The sequence below is a fragment of the Erythrolamprus reginae genome, chromosome 1 (assembly GCF_031021105.1).
Source record: "Erythrolamprus reginae isolate rEryReg1 chromosome 1, rEryReg1.hap1, whole genome shotgun sequence".
NCBI lineage: Eukaryota > Metazoa > Chordata > Lepidosauria > Squamata > Dipsadidae > Erythrolamprus > Erythrolamprus reginae.
The window spans coordinates 103,512,998-103,531,990 of record NC_091950.1 but is presented as its reverse complement, the minus strand read 5'-3'; the positions used below and the strand labels follow the sequence as shown (position 1 = coordinate 103,531,990).

The following is an 18,993-nucleotide window of genomic DNA, read 5'->3' as shown; positions in this document are numbered from 1 at the left end:
TAATAATTTATTTTATAATATTCATTAACTATAAAGAATTGTCCACAGGGTTGATGTGTGCACTCAATAAAAAATTTTTCCTCTTGTACCAAAATATTTCAGAACCATTTTATGCCTTATAATACTCTTCTTCCAGCATTACTGGATCTCTCTGTGTGTTTGAATTCAAAAACTTTCGCGCAATTCTATGGATATCTCACCAATTGTATGTTATCAGTGTAGTGGGTTAGAGAGAAAAAAGTGAGCTCCCTCAAGGGCCTTTCTCATAGTATCAAACTCTGATTCTATGCTATATGAATAGTCCTCCACTTATGGCCACAATTGGTCCCAGAAACTTAATTATTTAATGAAATGGTCATTAAGCAAGATGTCATTTCACTCAATTATGCAATCCCAGTTCTTCCAGTTGTGATTGTTAAGCATCTTTGCAGGTTGTTAAGTAGAATGCTGGGGGAGAGGATATGGGCCTTCCACTACACTGGGAAACCCAGGCCCTCTTGTCCAGGTCCATTTACTTTTGCATTCTGCAGCTGCTGATTACTAAGGCCACTTGCTCCATCCTACAAGCAGACCCCATTCTTGAGATGGTTCTGAAGGCTCCTTTTCCAAAGTCCCTTAGTTGGAGAAAGGGCCTTCCAAAGGATCGTGAGGACAAGGACATTTGCTGGCTTTTTAAACAGATATCAGATTTGTTCCTCCCGTACATGCATGGATTTTCCCTCATTGTATGGAGAGAAGGGGAAATTCCTTGGCGCACTGGGGAAATGAACCTAAAATCCTTTATCTCCCTTCTCCCCCAACACACACACATGTCCTTCCCTGCTGGCTTTCCCATTGACTTATTGATTTTCTGGGAAGACAACAGAGAAAATTGTAAATTGCAATAATGACAAGACAATTGACATGCTTGTAAATGTGAATGTCTTAATGGTTATCCATCGTATTTGAAGAGGACCTTGACATCTAATGGTTTGTGGGCTGTACGTGATGTGTCCACAGGTGGCTGGTAAGGCCTATACAGGTACGAAATATTCTGTCACAGGAATATGTGGGCATCATTGTCAAAGCATTTGCAGCTCTGGCTTTGTGGAGTTCTCGCTTTTCTTCTGTTATGAATGTTCTTCTGGCCTCAGATGTCTGGCAGCTTTGGTGGCTCAGCATGCACCATGTTGGTTGGTCTTGTGCCAGGGCTTCCCAGGAGGTGGTGTCGATATTGAGGGACTTGAAGGAGGCTTTCAACATGTCTTTGTATCACTTCCTTTGTCCCCCATGCAATCTCTTTCCTTTAGGCAGCTCACCATAGAGGAGCTATTTAGGGATGCAATGGTTTAGCATCCTAGCAACATGGCCTGCCCAGCATGTCTGGGCTTTCATCAGCAGGGTGGGAATTAATGGCAGGCTTGCTCTTAGTGTCTGGCACCTTGTCCTGCCCTCAGATCCTCAGGATTCTACGGAGGCAGGTCATGTGGAAGTGGTTCAATTGCCTAGCACGTCTCCTGTATACAGTCCAAGTCTCACTGGCATATAACAAGGTAGTTAGCATTACTGCTCGGTAGACTTTGAGCTTTGTAGCAAGTTTTATTCCATGTCGATCCCACACATTAGTTGTTAGTCTGCCAAATGCAGAGCTTGCCATGGCAATTCTGCAGTTGACATCAATGTCAATTGTCACTGCACAGGAGAGGGTGCTGCAAAGGTATGTAAATAGGGCCGTTCCCTTCACTGTGATGGTGGGCTCTTGGTATTTGGCTTTCGGAGCTGGCTGATGCATCACTTTGGTCTTCTTTATGCTGATAAGGAGACCAAAGTTTTTGCATGCTGCTGCAAAATTATCCACACTGGCTTGCATTTCCTGCTCTGATCCAGCATTTAGGGCACAGTCATCAGCAAAGATGAGGTCACGTAGCACAGTATCCTTTATCTTGGTGACAGCATGGAGTCTTTGCAGGTTGAACCAGTTCCCCATTGGTCCTGTATCTGTGTATATGTGTAGTCACATAATGACAAGACAGTTGACATGTTGTAAATGCGAATGTCTTGCCAAAAGCCTGAAATGCAATCGTGATTGCAGGGAAGGAGGGACAGCATGACCATTTACCAAGCATTGTAAATGCAGTTATTAAGCTACTACTTAAGTTGAGGACTACTTCTATGTGAATTATCATGAGATCGGTAACTAGAAGCACAACCCTATTTAAATGCCTGCAGTTAATGGTGCAGAGAGCATTTACAAATTGTTGCAGACAGCAATGATTGATTCTGCTTTCACCTCCCCCTCAATTCCACATGCTGCTAGCTCAGAACAGTGATTGGCTTGAAAGTGGATAGTTTATACAAATATATTTATAGATAACTTGATTAGTGAAGGAATTAGCAAAAATGTCCTTATTTTCTTGAACTTAGTAAACCTCCCCCCCCCCCCCCATGTTTTATGGAAGGGAAACCTTGGGTTAATTCAGAGATTGTTCCACAATGATTTGTCCATGGAGTCCTACAGAGATAAGTTTTTGCATCTTGTGAAACATACACAACACACTGTCTCTTCTTTCTTTTATAAGAAAGTATTCTTTTGTGGTATACAGTGAAGCAAACTCTGTTTAATCACTGGCCTTTTTGTGTGCCTGGAGTAGTCAGAATACACAGCGGCCAAAATTTCCAGAATTGATTTTTGTTTCCAAAGAAGATGGTGCAATAGTCATGGTAGTGCTCTAAATTAGAGCTGCATAAGAGCAGAAAGAAACAGCAGTGCACTTAATTTTGACTACCACCTGCCTGTATTAGTCTCTTGATATCTGAATAATTATATTTCTCTGCACAGCCGTGGGCAAAGGAGCCTAATGATTCCATGGGGGTTGTGGAGGAATGTAGAAGTCATTTAAGGGCAATTAATCTCCAATTCTACTCTGCAATATATTTACACTGTTCTTGACTGCAGTTTCATTGCTTTGTGTAAATCAGGTGATGACATTCATTATTTATGACTGCCCTAACCTTCTCCTTCTGTTTGGCAGTGTTCAAACAGCAGTGATCAATGTCTTCAAAGGGGGAGGCTTGCAAAACAATGAACTCTACATCCTCAATGAAAATGTCAGGTATGTGGATTTAACTGAACTGGATTCAGCAACCTTCCCAGATTGGGGCAAAAGTAACGCTGAGAGCTTTGTGCTGTGGCAGTAGCTTATGCCTTGGATTCCTGATATGCTTCTTTTATTGGCACAGGAAAGGGGACTGAACTAGGGACTCTTTTTAATGATGTTTTTAAGAGACGATTGAACTGCCACTTGACTGGTGTACTATAGGGTTCCTGCTTAGGCAGGGGGTTGAACTCGATGGCCTTCATGGTCCCTTTCAACTCTGACAATCAATCAATCAATCAATCAATCAATCAATCAATAAATCATGTTAGAGCAGTGCAGAAATTCACAACAGAAAATAATAATAATATATCAATGATTTTCCACGGGTAGCAGGAGAATGAATTTAGGCCCTTCTTTCTCTTCTTACCAGGTGGTTTCTTGTAGTAGCAATGGCAGTAATGAATGGTTGAAATCAGCATTTGGTCTGGCTCCTCTTCCAGCAAATTATTTACATCTCAGTATTCTCAGCATCACGGCCCCACAGGGTGAGGAGGGCATGCTGGGCAAGAGCTACACGGTTGCTGGAACTTCTCCTGCTTCCTGTGCCTCTCTAGGACCAGACTGGGTGTGGTAGGCACTAGCTTCAGATGTGCTTTCCACAGAGGGAGTGATTCTTGCCCAGGTCCGAGGAGCTGTCAGGCTTGCTGTCCTCAGTCCCTGGCTGGGTACCCCTCTACTATATATTCCACAATTATAGTTAAGAAGTGGCTAAATGAAATAAACTGTATATATTTGAAACAGATACAAATCTGGTATAAAACTTTTCTTTTTTTCAAATAGCTGCAAGAGATATTAGATATTTAAATATGGATATTTTTAATATTTATTTTCAAAATCTCTATACTGTGATTATTCAACGTTTGCTTTTACCTATTCATACTACCAATTTTGATGTAAGGAAATGAGCTGCTGAATTTAAAACTAGTTCATATTCTTAACACAGCTCCACCGCACACTCGCCCACCTTTTTCTTCCTTCCTTTCTTTTCTTCTTCTCCTTTTTTCTTTCTTACCTTCTTTCTTTTCTTTCTTTGTAAGTGTATATGTTTATTGATTGTTGTGTTTTTATATTTTGGCCTATCGTATAAACACACGATGTAATGTGCTAGGTCTTAATTGTCAATTGTCATTAATGTTTTTTTATGTATTTATTGCATACTTGTAAATAAAAACTTTAAAAAATAAACAAGTGGCTATCACAAAGGATATCTTTTCAGCTTCCTTCTGCCATCATAATATTAAAGGAACTTCAGGATGGGAAACTTATCACCTGTAATAATGGTAACTGGCTGGGATGTTGTTGATGTGGTAGTTACACATGCTTTGTATTTTTAGCGAACAGAGCAATGATGCTATGTAATGGAGCCATTTGCATATAAGCAGGGCTGGGATTGTTTTCTCTTGAATTTTTGCAAAGAGTTTGAGGGGATTTCCAGATCACTGTTATTCTGCAATAATGTATGTGGCACTGTTATTCTGCAATAATGTATGTGGAAATGAGCAGATTTGCATTTTCTGGGGAAAAGATTTAAAAGGTTCTGTTTGACTTTCTCTGTGTTGGTTGAGTTGAGCGAGGTGCTGTGTAAATGCTGCTGCTTTTTAAGGGGATGCTCTAAGAAGTTGCATCCTAGAAAAGAACTAGCCTTGAACTGGAGGGTGTCCTTCTCAGACATGTTTATGTTTCTATAGCCCTGCTTTTTCTTTTCTTTTTTCTTTTTTTAAAAAGTAAGGTATTACTGATGCCTCTGCTTTGATGGTTGGTGTTTTTAGAAGTGGGATGCAGTAGGTTTGCTCTTCGAAATCTGAATGGAGTCATATTTAGGTACTGAATTTGTGTTTATGAAAGAGAGGAGATGAAATAGCATGTGTGTCAGAGAGATCACTGTGCTGTAGGTATAGAATATTGCAGATTTCAATGTTCCATTGGGAATATCTTTGTGAGTCACAGAAGTTTGGATAATGATGAAAATAGACACTGATCATACAGTGAGTTTATTTGAACAGTCTGGTTAGATGTATGAGCACAAAAAGGATCCATATCTTGATGAAGCTTGTTTGGTGCAGTGGTTAAGGGTGCCAGATTGGAAAGCAGGAAACCACGAGTTCTTCATGCTTTAGCACAAAGCCTGGCGACCTTGAGCCACTCATTCTCTCTTAGCCCTAAGAAGGAGGTAATGGCAAACCATTTTCAAAAACTTTGCCAAGAATACCGCAGGGACTTGTCCAAGTAGTCATCAAGAGTCAACAATGACTTTAAGGCACCAAAAAACCAAAAACAAAAGCCTGGCAATAGGTAAGAATTTTTTCTAGGAAATGGAAACAAACGTTAGTTTGATTAAAGCTTCAAATTTGGTAAACATGTAAAATGGTTTCCTTCCATACCCCTACACCCCCCATGGCCTTTCTTCCTTCAACTCCATGAACTTGTTTAAACATTGTCAATGCCAAGAAAGCTGAAATGTTTCGACAAAAGGTTATCAGTATCCTCCATGCTTCTGATTGATATGTACTCAGTGAGTTAATTAAAAACAGCTGACATTTTCTCCAGTAGCACAGATTTATGTGACTGATTTAAAAACATCTGTTTTAAAGCATGCAGTTTTGGTCATAAGATCTTGCTTTGAAAACAAAAATGAAGCCTCCATAAAGGGGGTATTTTTTTGTGTGCTTTTTGTATCGTCTCAGTAAGATATAGTTCTTCATACTCTGATAAATGGCTTTGCAAGTTTATTCTGAAATCAATCCCCCATCCCCCTTCATGCTTATGGATAACAATCTTACTGTTTTAATGCATACTTTAAATAAAAGGCTTGGGAAGGAAGGTTGCTGTTAACTGCAGTACATTCATTTTCTTTTTTTTTTAAAGGCAACATTTGTTTCTCAAGCTATGCAACTGCCTTCCATGTACAGTATATAAGCAAATGCATATAACTAGCTTGCTTGTGTTTAACAAGAAGAGGCAGAAATTTCAATTGGATCAATCAACTGTCAACAAAACCACCAATTACACCTCTTTTATCATAATTTCCAGAAGGATAAATGTATTGGAACATCACAGCAAATTTGTGTGTTTCATTTTGAAGACAAATTAATTTTGTTATGTGGATTAAAGTTCACTTGATGCATTAACTAAATTGGGCTGCAGATCACAAAATCCTTCATTTAATAAAGCTTACTTTGCAAGGATGCCTGATTAGGTTTGTTCACTGGATTGGTTAATTGCTGGAGTGAGAAAATGAATAGCAAACGTATTGGGTGAATGCCTGGAAGGTTTTGATCATACAGGATTAGGGAAGGAATTGGTGGTTTTAGTTTACATAAGCTCAGAAAGCAAATTTGTTAGTCCAGTGAATGGGATAATTTAAAAAGGAGGAAAGAAATAACATTGGTGAAGAATGGCTGCCCATAATTTGAAAAGCACTATGGGGTGGAAATTGAGAACAGGAATTCAGAATTCTTACAAATCTTATGTATTGAATTAATGTTGGAACTATAAATTACTGGGTGCAGCAAGGAGAAAAGTCATGTCTTAGAGTCTCAACTTCTTGACAAACGGTAACAGGGAGGTTGTGTCATAGTAGTAACATACTACTGCAAAATGCTTTTTAAATTATTATTTTGAAGTCATAGATGGGGTTTGATTGCAAGTTCCATGGGTTCATCCTCTCCATTATTTTCAGGTATTCAAAATTCAAAATCAGCTATACCTCAATTCTGCTTGAAAAGATTCAAATTTAAAAAGCAATATTATTTACCGGTACTTGAGGATAAACGTTTGAAATTGGAATTATATAATGTTTGTCATTGATCAGAAAATGACAAGGCTTTTCTGTATTGGAATGTTGCTGAAAATGTTTCTCTTCTAGCATAGTGACTGGATTTTGTCTTACAGATTTTTGTAAGGTTTGAAATGGTATCTTAATGATTATTAGGCATTAAATGCACGTGGGATAGGACATCAAAGCATTATAAGTTAACAGGACTGGGAAAGTAGAAACTTTGGTTTTGCATTGCTTTCCAGCCCACTCAAAGTATATAGGAATGTAGGAGATTGCCAAATCAGATCTCACCTTCTTTAAAAATTGAACTTGTTCTTCCTTGACAGGAGTTAAGTATGAAGACTAAGGTCTTTTGATTAAATTCTTCTATAAAGTTTGTATCATACAAATAGATATTTCTAATCCAGGTAGTTAACATGCTACAAGGAATGCATTATCAGAATGTGATTCTAAATGATTCATGCAAATGTGGGATAAATCAGATTAAAAACAAATGAAACTGGCTTTGCTTAAACATAATGTTATACCAGCTAACAGTTTGATGTTCCACCAACTTAGGACTTCTTGTCAAGTACCAGATATGTCATGGGAAAGCATGAAAGAAATAAAATTAAGCAATACATAAAAGTCTCAAAGTAACTTATTAGTCACCTATACATTGTAGAGTTTAGTAAATATCTATTTTTAATTACTATTTTCTGGAAGTGTTTTCATGATAAATGATCCATTTCTTTCCAGGCAGTTGTTGAAGAGTGAGCTGGGATCCTTCATCACAGACTATTTTCAGGTAACATTTAATCCTTAAGTGGTTGGAGGAAATAATGAAATTGAACTATCTTTTGGTTAAATGTTTATTCTGGCTTTTCTTTTTCTTCTCCTTTTTAAGAAGCTGCACATTCTTGGATTTTGAATAGAAAATTAGAAAGTGTTTTGAGCAACATAGCATGATAGTCAAGGTTAAAACAGTGATCGCAAACCTTTTTTTCCTTGAATGCTGAAAGCACGTGGGCGCCTGCGATCACACACACGCACACACATAATTCAGTGCTCTCCATGCACCCCATCCCATTCATGTGTGCACGACACACACACACACACACACACCGCTGCCCCCATTCATGCATGCACAATCTACTCCCCTGTCCCTCATTTCTGGTAGGCCTCATTTCTGGTAGACCCGTTTTTCGCACTCCCCAGGCTCCAGAGGCTTTCTTGGAGCATGGGGAGGGTGAAAACTCTCTCTCTGCCTGTCCCCCAGAAGCCATCAAGAGGCCAAAAACTTCCTCCCAGAGCCTCTGCACAAGCCCCAAATCAGCTGGACAGCTGCACATGTGTGCTGGATCTGAACTAAGGCAATGGCTCACATACGAGAAGATAAAGCTCCCAGTACATGGTTGTATGCATTGCTAAGTTAAAATGCTCATAACTAATGTTGCTCTTTTCCACATTCCCTTCATCATTCTCAATGCAAAACGTATAAGTGGAAATGTACTTCAATGCCTTATAAACATTTGGGATAAATAATATACCCAAGATCTTTTAAGATAATAGCTGAGTAGTTAGTCAAAGATTAACAGGTTCCCCCAGAGCAGTGGCTCCCAACCTTTTGAGCACTAGGGACCAGTTCCGCGGTGAGAGGCTTTCCCACAGATCAGAGAGGGCGTGGTTTGTGTGGTACCTGCATTCAGCACATGGGTCTTTGCTTTATTGTACGGCCTGGTTTCTTGCATGCTGCTGACTGGTGCCGGTCTATGGACCTGAGGATGGGGATCTCTGCACTAGAAAACTCTGGAGCACCTTTGAACATTATAAAATCAAACAGAATAAGGAGATTTGATAATAAGGTATCATATAGAAGTTTCCACAATAACAGTCTTTGAAGATATTCCACCTTGCAATAAATATACAACTGACGGTTTAATATTCCCTAATCAGAAATACTTTATGTGGTCTCTTGTACCATAGGATTAATGCATTTCTCTATATGGATTTAAGATGGCATCAGTAGTCACTGAGACCATTCTTGAGAACAGCTTCCTTGGATGAGTTTTCCTCCCCAGGAATTCATGCTATGATGCTTAGCCCTTCTTCACCTTTTGAAAAAAAGCTACTTAAGCAGTGACATAAGGTGTGCAGTATAAATACCCGTTCTTAGCACTTAAATGTGGCATGCATGTTAGATAAGCTGTCTACCCACATAGTTCCACCGGGCACTAAAATATGTTGTGGTTGTGGCTTTGAAACACATGAAGAGAAATCTCATTTAATAAGACTTTCAGGGAATGTAGCATTGCTTTTTGAAGTTTGAATAGTCTGCAGAGCAACAATAATTCAAACAGTGGAGGTGAGGAAATGTATGAGTCAGAGTGAAATTATTATCATGTATCTCTTGACTAATAAATAGCCCTCAAAGATCTTGAATTTAACCACAGAAAAAGTTTGGGTCCTGTTATCTACAAGAGTGCAAAAAATATGTATACAAATTCATGGCTATTGTTGCTGAAAAAAACCAGCCTCATTAGTGAAAATGAAACCTCTGAAATCAAATTATGAATAGGATGTTTCTTTCGTCCACCTCTATATTGGGGACGGATATAAATGTTAGATTTCCCAGAAGTAGCCACAAGAATTTCCAAAAAGGCAGACTAACTTGAAACACATATATAAACACATATAAACACCAACATACACACACACACACACACACACGCACGCATGCACACACACTACATACACACACATACACACGTATACATACATACATACATACATACATACATACATACATACATACAACACACAGAGATAGTAAATTTCACTGTATTTTATTCTTTCTTGTTCCAGAAACAAACAAACAAAACCCCAATAAAATTTATAAACTTACCAAGCGTACTGCGTGCTAAGTAATGAAATAAAAATAACTGAAGATTGTAATTCCAGGCAGTATTTTATAGTGCAGTGATGGTGAACCTATTTTTCCTCAGGTGCCAAAAGAGTGTGGGTTCCCACTATTGTGCATGTATGATTGCTCACACGCATAATTCAGTGCTTGGGGAGGGCAAAAACAGCTTCCCCGTCCCTTGGAGGCCCTCTGGAGGCTGGAAACAGTCTGTTTGCCAACTTCTGCTAGGCCCAGTAGGCTTGTGTTTTGCCCTCCCCAGACTTCAAAGGCTTCTCTGAAGTTGTGAGAGGATAAAAACATCCTCCCCATCCCCCCAGGGCTCTCTGGAAGCCAGACCCTCTCAGAGCCTCTATGTGAGCCAAAAATCAGGTGGCTGGCACACACATGCACATTGAAGCTGAGCTAGGGCAACAGCTCATGTGCCAGCAGATATGGTTCCACGTGCCATCTGTGGCACCTGTGCCATAGGTTTGCCATCAGTGTTATAGTGTGTCATTTTATAGCACAAATTTAAACCAGCCCCCATTCAGGTCAGATGAATGTCATGACACAAAATTAATAAGTGAATGTTTTAGTAGATTGATTAGTGAGAACCAACTTTAACTGGTAAGATTTGTAGGTTACAAACATTTAGTACTTGTTTCTAGTGCATGTAATGGCATTTAAGTGATAAGGGGGAAAAAACTCAAAATGTTATTTTCCCCAATGACTTGTTGCTGTAATTTAGGGTCTGCTTATGTCTATTTTTTAAATAAGTCACCTAAAACAATAATAGAATAAACACAATAAATCGGCAGTATTGAAATCATGACTGGCATGCTGGTGAATTTCAACTTATTCACTACTCCTGATAGCTTCAATTGTTAAGTAAATCTGTAATGATTGATTGGACCATCAATTGAACTAGAGATATTTGGCTATTGGTCTCCATACAAGACAGAATTTGTAAATTAGTAAGGAACCATGGTTTACAATTCTGGCTTGTAAGCAGTGATTTAAAGCCAGCATTTCTGGCTATTATGTGAGAATAACATAAGTAATTGTTTATTCTAGCATTTTGAGAAATTTCAGAAGATGATTGCTTACTTTTGCCCAAAGATATATTTATTGAATCTAAAGTAATTGCTAAACTTCTAGGTAACACAGAGAAAGGCTTTCTACTAAAAAGGAACTTAGACTTCTCCGTACTGAAGGAGCGGGTCCAGCAGTCACATGGGTTGCTCATGTCCAATCCGGTGGAACTGAGCCTAGTGTTAAAAAAGCTTGCTGGATCCGCCCCTTCCCCAGAATTCGCTCAGTTCGCATATCCTGCGGTTGTATTGTGATAGCTCGTTCAACATTCTAACACCTTCCCTTCGATCTTTCCTTCAAAAGTAGTAAGAATTGTTTATCCTTATTTGTTTACTTGCACTAATAGCGCCAGCCGTTTGTGGCTCGGCTTTTTTCCTTGGGAGAAGTTGCGGTTTCGTTTTCCCCCGGCTGTTTTGCCGTTTACGATCCCCGCTGCCGCTTGTGGATTCCTTTAATCCTTTGGCCTGGAGGTCTTGGTGCAAGTATTGCTTCATTGATTTATTATAGTATTATTGTTAAAGGGCTTAAGAAATACCTCCTGCGGAGTGAGACGCTTGTTTCTAGTCTCCTGGACTTAGTCGATCGCTTCCCCTTTAAGAATTCTATTACGGAGCGATTTTTCGGCGCGAAGGCCTTCGCGCCCTTTTTTAAATTTAGTCCTCTCGTGTTGGCCTTCTGCCAGCCGCGTAGGCCTCAGTCCACCGCTTGGATCCCGGAGTGGGCTTTGGGACGCTCAGGCTTAATTCTCCACCGGCTAAGCCTCCAACCAGAGTGCCTTGGTTACTTTAATTAAAGTTTAGGGAGGCTGGCCACGCTGTATTTGGGGACACGAACTCTGGGTTTGCCCAGATTGCCCTCAAGTCTCAGCAGCTCCGAGGCCTAGGAGCAGGATCCATTCCTCTTGGGAAGTCTTTGAAATTCTTCTCCCTAATTATTCAGTTATTTGGCTCAGCCTTGTCTTCTGTTAATTGTCAGACTATGGCTACTTTTCCCAAGAGAGGCACCACTCAAGGTCCCAGAGAGGCCAGGCCTACAGGCGATGAGATTACCAGTATCCCCCAGGCCTCGGCCTCCTCTTCTTCAGGGGCCCGCCCCTCGACCAAAGTCACCAGGGCTGAGAAGAGAAGGGACCTAGCCCTACAAAAACTCCATGACAAATCAGCAAAGCGTTTGAAAGTACAGGCCCAAGTACTCAGTAGTCATGACCCCCCAGAGGCTTCTAATCTGCCTTCTTCTGGGGTCACTGTGTTATCTCTGGATGAGCCAAACCTAGACAGACCCCAACCTAACCTATGGGGAGTAGGTCCAGAGGAACCAGATATTATTGAAGATTCCCCCCAGCCAGGATCCTCCCAGGCCTTCAGGGATTCTTCTGCCATTCCTGCTGATATTTCTAGTTTACCTCCTGAATTCCAATCTATTTTTTCTGTGTTATCCAAGGCCATTGATGCTAAACTCTCTACCATCAATGCGCTTCCTTTACCTCCTCCTCCTCCTCGTCCCTCCCGCCCCTTGGGTTCTTCCCCAACGGTTAGAGCTCCTATTCAGGATGAATCAGATTCCTCTCAGGACGAATATGAGGATATGGAGGAGGATGAGGATCCCTTTCAAGGCCTCTCAGATGATGAGGAATCCCAAATAAAGGTTCCTTCTCCAATTACTATTTTTCCCTCTCAATTGTTCAAATCTCTCCTCCTCAAAGCTAGAATTTCTACGGGATTGGCGGCCCAGGAGAAACAGGCCTCCACATCCACTGATCCCCCGGAGGAGAATTTACCTTACTTCACAGAGGAACAGGAGGATAACGAGGTAATTCCTATGCCTAAATTGTTTAAAGATGCCTTACTTAAACAGTGGGATTTCCCAGCCTCTGGGCTTAATCCCACAACCAAGGACAAAAAGTTGTACAAACTCTCCTCTTCCTATGAGGAGCTCCTATCCTTTCCTAAACCGGATGAACCTGTCAAGATCCTTCACTCGGCGGCTGCTGTGCCAGGCGAAGCAGAGGAAGTCCTCCGCCCAGAGGACAAGCGGATTGAACAGATGCTCAAAAGAGGTTTCACCGCAGATTCCTGGGCCATTAAAAGTTCTGCAGCGGCTTCCTTTTTCTCCAGAGCCATGCTTCTGTGGCTTCGCCAACTTCAACAGCATATTCCTCCCGATGACTTGAGAGGTCAACAAGACTTCAACAAGGTCTTTGCAGCTGCTCAGTACGTGGCTGATGCCACTTTACAATCTACCAGATTTTCTGCTAAGTCTATTGCAGCTTCTACAACGGCAAGAAGACTCCTATGGCTTCGCCCTTGGCAAGCAGGAGTACGTCAGAAGTGGCAGTTATCTCTGGGACCCTTAAAGCGCGACCTTCTTTTCGGGGATCTTCTGGATCCACTCCTCACGGAAACCACGGACAAGAAGAAAGTATTGGGTCCAACCACCAAAAAGGCTACCAAAACGCAGTCCTTTCGTCGCCCAGGGCGTCAGCAAGATCAAGCGGCTTCCTATCAGAGATCTCCAGGTCAGTATTCCCCCCGCTTTCGTTCCCAAGGTAGGAACTCCAGGGGCAGAGGTTTTCGCTTCCAAAGGGGAGCGTCCTCTAACAGGGCTTCAAAAAAACCTAGATGGTAGTTTTTCCTCGATTCCCATAGGTGGTCGCCTAGCCCATTTCGCCTCTAATTGGCGTCTCACCTCCAAGGACCCCTGGGTCATTGACACTGTTCAAACAGGCCTTCTTTTAGAATTTACTTCTCCCCCCCCGAAACGTTTTATTTCCTGCCCTTCTCCCAGGTCCTCCTCAGATTGTAACCGTATGGAGGAGGCCATTTCCCACTTATTGTCCATCAGAGCCATTCAACCGGTTCCCCCCGGTCAGAAGGGTCTAGGTTTTTATTCCATCCTATTTATGGTTCCAAAATCCTCCGGAGGTTGGAGAGCTATTTTGGATTTAAAGAAGCTGAACCTATTCATTAAATATAGGAAGTTTAAGATGCACTCCTTATCATCCATTTTGGCCGCCATCCACCCGGGAGATTTCATGGTCTCTTTAGACCTCACTGAGGCCTACCTCCATATTCCTATAGCCAAATGCCACAGAAAATTTTTACGTTTCTCCTTTCAGGGCAGGCATTTCCAGTATAGGGCGATGCCATTTGGCCTTTCCTCGGCCCCTCGGGTCTTTACAAAGCTCTTGGGGTCCCTGGCGGCCTATATCCGGGCGTCTCCCATCCACATTTTATGTTACCTTGATGATATTTTGATTCATGGGAACTCCCTAGAGAAAGTGAAAACAGACCTTTCTGTCACCATGTCAGTTCTTCAGGACCATGGATTTTCCATCAACTTTGACAAAAGTCATCTCCAACCTTCCACATCCATTTTACACCTGGGATCCGTTATTAATTCAGAATCCTCCCAGGTCTTTCTCTCTCCTGAGAGAAAAATCAGTATAGGGGAGTTAATTTCTTGCATTTTATCTCAACCTTCAGTTTCCATAGTAACCCTGTCTTCCCTTTTGGGGAAGATGGTGTCATGCATAGGCATCACTCCCTGGGCTCGCCTTCATGCTAGGGAACTACAGTGGCTCCTATTACCCTTTCAGAGATCGGGGCACAGCAACTCAAGTCGTCGCATTGTCATCCCACCAATTGTTCGCAGATCCTTCAAGTGGTGGAAGTCTCCGGCCATGGACAAAGGATCCCCGTTCAGGTGCCCGGATCAATTTGTCATCACCACAGATGCCAGTCTATCGGGATGGGGCGCCCACGCCCAGGGGATGATAGCCCAGGGCACGTGGTCCCCGGAGGAAGCTTCCAAGCCAATCAATTGGCTAGAGTTAAGAGCCGTATCCCTGGCTCTGAAGCATTTCTCTCCTCGCATTCCCAACCGGCACGTTCTCATTCTCACCGACAACATTGCCACAAAAAGCCATATCTGCAGACAGGGGGGCACGAGATCCAAGGCCCTCATGAGGGAGGCCCTCAAGTTAGGCCTTTGGGCGGAAAAACATCTTCGGTCGCTACTAGCCGACCACATCTCGGGGAGCCTCAACATCCAGGCGGATTGGCTATCTCGAGCAACGATAGACCCAGGAGAGTGGAATCTCCATCAAGACCTGTTTCATCAAATCAGCCTCAGATTCGGCCTACCAGTTCTGGATCTCTTCGCGACCAATGCGAACGCCCAACTCCCTCGCTTTTTTTCCAGATTTCCATCCCCGGGAGCGGAAGCAATCAATGCCCTCCGGAGCCCATGGCCTCCAGGCCTACTTTACGCATTCCCTCCAATTCCAATTCTCCCGGACGTGATTCACAAGGTCCTCACCGAGAGGGCCCGAGTAATCCTAATCGCCCCTCATTGGCCCCGCCGGCCCTGGTTCGCGGATCTCCAACAGTTGTCCGTCCAGGACCCTTGGCGACTCCCCGTTTCGGGGGATATGCTGCGGCAGGGGGCCTCATTCCATCCAGACCCGGAGTGGTTCTACCTCACCGCCTGGCTGTTATCAGGAGAGACTTAGAACTGCGTGGCCACGACCCCGATACAGTGGAGGTCATTTTAAAGGCCAGAAGGGGTTCGACCAATCGAATCTACGACCATACGTGGTCCAAGTTTCACCAGTGGTGTCTACAGGAAGGCTTCTCTCCCCTGTGCATCCCCATACACAGAATCATTTCCTTCCTTATGCAAGGTTTCCATCAGGGACTTTCCACCAGCACCCTCCGGCGTCATCTGGCGGCCATTTCCTCTGTCCTAGCGGGGCCCCGCAGACAGCCTCTCCGTTCCCTTCCAGAAGTTCAGGAATTCCTCAAGGGTATAGCCAACCTCAGACCTTCCAAGGTCCACAGGTATCCATCTTGGGATTTGCCACGGGTTCTCCATTCCCTCACGCAGGCACCATACGAACCCCTAAAATCGGCGTCCCTCAGGTTCCTATCCTTTAAAGTAGCATTCCTGGTGGCTATTACCTCTGCCCGACGCATTTCGGAGCTGGCTGCCCTCTCAATCAGGCAGGACCTCTGCCAATTTCATCAGGACAAGGTAGTCTTGCGACTGGACCCCACCTTCTTACCCAAGGTCAGTTCCATGTTCCACAGAACCCAGGATATTGTCCTACCTTCCTTCTGTCTCCAACGGGACCACCCCTTGGCAATTAGATGGCACACCCTGGATCTCATCAGAGCGCTGAGGATCTATATCCAACGCACAGGACCCTTTCGGAGGTCAGAAGCACTTTTTATAGCCTATCACCCCAGAGTCATGGGTACCAAAGTGTCTTCAACAGTGATTGGCCGTTGGATCAGAGGGACTATATCTAAGGCCTACGAGTCGGCCTCCCTTTCAGTTCCTAAGAACATTACAGCGCATTCCACCAGGAGCGCAGCCACCTCGGCCGCTTGGGCGACTCAAGCCCCGTTGGAGGAGGTCTGCAAAGCAGCCACTTGGGCCTCGCCAAATTCCTTCATCAGGCACTACAAGATTGACTCTTACGCTTCAGCGGACGCTGCCTTCGGCAGAAGGGTACTCCAATCCGTTATCTCTCACGATAGCAATTTAATCCCACCCTAGGGACCATCTATTGGGTATGTCCCATGTGACTGCTGGACCCGCTCCTTCAGTACGGAGAATAGGCGTTGATTGCTTACCTGAACGCCTCTTCTCGTACGGTGAGCGGGTACAGCAGTCACTTCCCGCCCTTGTATGTGTCTTCTTTACTTTCCTATAACCTTTCTTCCTCTAACAATGAGAGTTGAACACTACAGAGCTTCACAGCTGAGCCTAGTCTATGGATTCGCGAATTCTGGGGAAGGGGCGGATCCAGCAAGCTTTTTTAACACTAGGCTCAGTTCCACCGGATTGGACATGAGCAACCCATGTGACTGCTGTACCCGCTCACCGTACGAGAAGAGGCGTTCAGGTAAGCAATCAACGCCTATTCTATGCACCATATAAAAACAAACCATGGATTATTTTAAGCATAGTCTTTACTGAGTAATTTTAAGTGGGTTGGCATAGTATTTCAAAACTTCTTGGGAAGGAAGCACTGCAAGGGCATTGATGCATTTCTCAAAATGAAAATAGCTTCTTCCCCATGATTGCTATATATTTGGACCATTTGTGTATTTATTTATTTTTTTGCCTGCATTCTTATTTTGGCTTTTTCTGAATTTGCAGGAAAATAGTTGCTTTAGCAATTGAACATAATACTGCTGACCAATTTTCTGCTTTGTTCACTGTTCCTCTGTGTGCTAGTTTGCATAAAGATCCCTGGTCAGGCAATTATTTCCCATCAGATAAGGAATTCACAACTATTCTGGATAGTTGGGAATTATTCCCTGTTCATACAGTATAGGTACACTCTAGGCATCTCTTGAAACCACAAACACTTCCCATGAATGTTAGAGGAATAGTTGCTTATAAAAATTACTCATATGATTCATCTGCCTCTTTTTCACAGTGGAAGGATTGCTCAAAACCATGGGCATGTTTTATTACATAAAATCCTGTTTGCATGCATAACCTCCAGGCTTTTTCAAACTGGCGTATCCAGATGGATGTAGGATTTTAATTCCTTGAATTCTTATGACCACTTTGTCTGGGAATTCTGATAGTCCAGAGGGCACCTTGGACATGATTACTATACAAAAGGCTGCTATTATATATATCATCCCAGGGGGGAGAAATATTCCAGTTGAATGTGAGGGGGAAAAAACCAGCAGCAAGAGTAATTTGAAATTAGATTTCAGAAGTAGAGTGGTACCTCGACTTACGAACTTAATTCGTTCCATGACCAGATTCTTAAGTAGAAAAGTTTGTAAGAAGAAGCAATTTTTCCCATAGGAATCAATGTAAAAGCAAATAATGTGTGATTGGGAAAAACACAGGGAGGGTGTTTCCTCCCAGGAGATTCCTAGAGAAGCCCCACAGAGGCTTCTTCCCACCTTTCCCAGCCCTGTTTCCTCCCAGGAGATTCCTAGAGGGCCCCCACGGAGGCTTTTCCCTGCTTTTTCCAGTTACAGTGTCAGAGGCTTGGGTTTGTAAGTGGAAAATGGTTCTTGAGAAGAGGCAAAAAAATCTTGAACACCCAGTTCTTATCTAGAAAAGTTCTTAAGTAGAGGCGTTCTTAGATAGAGTTATCACTGTACTTAGAGAGGTGTCTTTCTTATTAAACATTTTTTATTTAAGGATAAGAAAAAACTGAGTAAGTCTCTGTCAGGGATGGTTTAATGTGGATTTTTTTGCACTGAGTAGAGTATTAGACTTCATTGCACGAGCAGTTTCCCAATTCCATGATTATAAATATTATAAGTAGACTGGCAGATTACGCTAACTACCGGTCTCCTTTTGAGTGCAGTTCAAGGTGCTAGTTGTGACCTTTAAAGCCTTTAATGGCATAGGTCCAGGCTACCTGATGAACCTTAATCCTACTAAGACCTTCCACTCCTACTCAAGTGAGACCCTACTGCAGATCCTGTCAATCAAAGAACTCTGACCATTAGAATCCAGAAAAAAGAGCCTTCACTGCCATAGCATCTGTCCTTTGGAACATCTTGCCCTGCAAGGTAAGATCTGTCTCGAACCTCCTATTTTTCTGTAAGGACCTAAAGACTTGGCTCTGAGAATTGCCCTGGGGATCTAATATGGAATTCTGAGGTGGCTGATAGATTGACAGCAGACTCCACCTGTCTTCACCTCTTTGCTCCGCATGCATCTTTTTTTTTCTAGACATATCAGTATATTTTTTCTTTTGTTTTATTTCTCCATGCTTGTTTTATTTTATTAGTTATATTTTTTATTATTTATTTAAGAATATTTTCATGGCCGTCCACTCACTCTTAGTGACTCTGCCCAACTCTCTTTGGGAGATCTCTGCGAATATTCTTAAACCATATTCTGCAGAATAACAATATTAACTATTGAAGATGTTATTTGTGTTGGTGTATGATTGTAAAAAAAATTAATGGGTTTTAGATCTATTTAGTTTCTAGGGAAAGTGAACAGGAAATGTTGGTAGATCTCGCCATAACCATATATTAAAATAACTAAAAACATCCACAAATTTCAGTGAAAGTTCACAGGGAATATTGTCTTTGAAGTGAGAAAAAACTGATGGT

General features: G+C 42.4%; 1 protein-coding gene across 4 annotated transcripts in view; it reads left to right on the top strand.

The window, feature by feature from the left end:
• PRR5L (proline rich 5 like) overlaps window positions 1-18,993 on the top strand; it is an 84,930-nt gene that overhangs the window by 32,226 nt on the left and 33,711 nt on the right. For all 4 annotated transcript variants that reach the window (XM_070760804.1, XM_070760794.1, XM_070760812.1 and 1 more), the window contains 2 exons: window positions 3,012-3,092; window positions 7,654-7,702. In XM_070760804.1, the coding sequence (XP_070616905.1) occupies window positions 3,012-3,092; window positions 7,654-7,702 (130 nt within the window). The remainder of the gene's footprint in view (window positions 1-3,011; window positions 3,093-7,653; window positions 7,703-18,993) is intronic.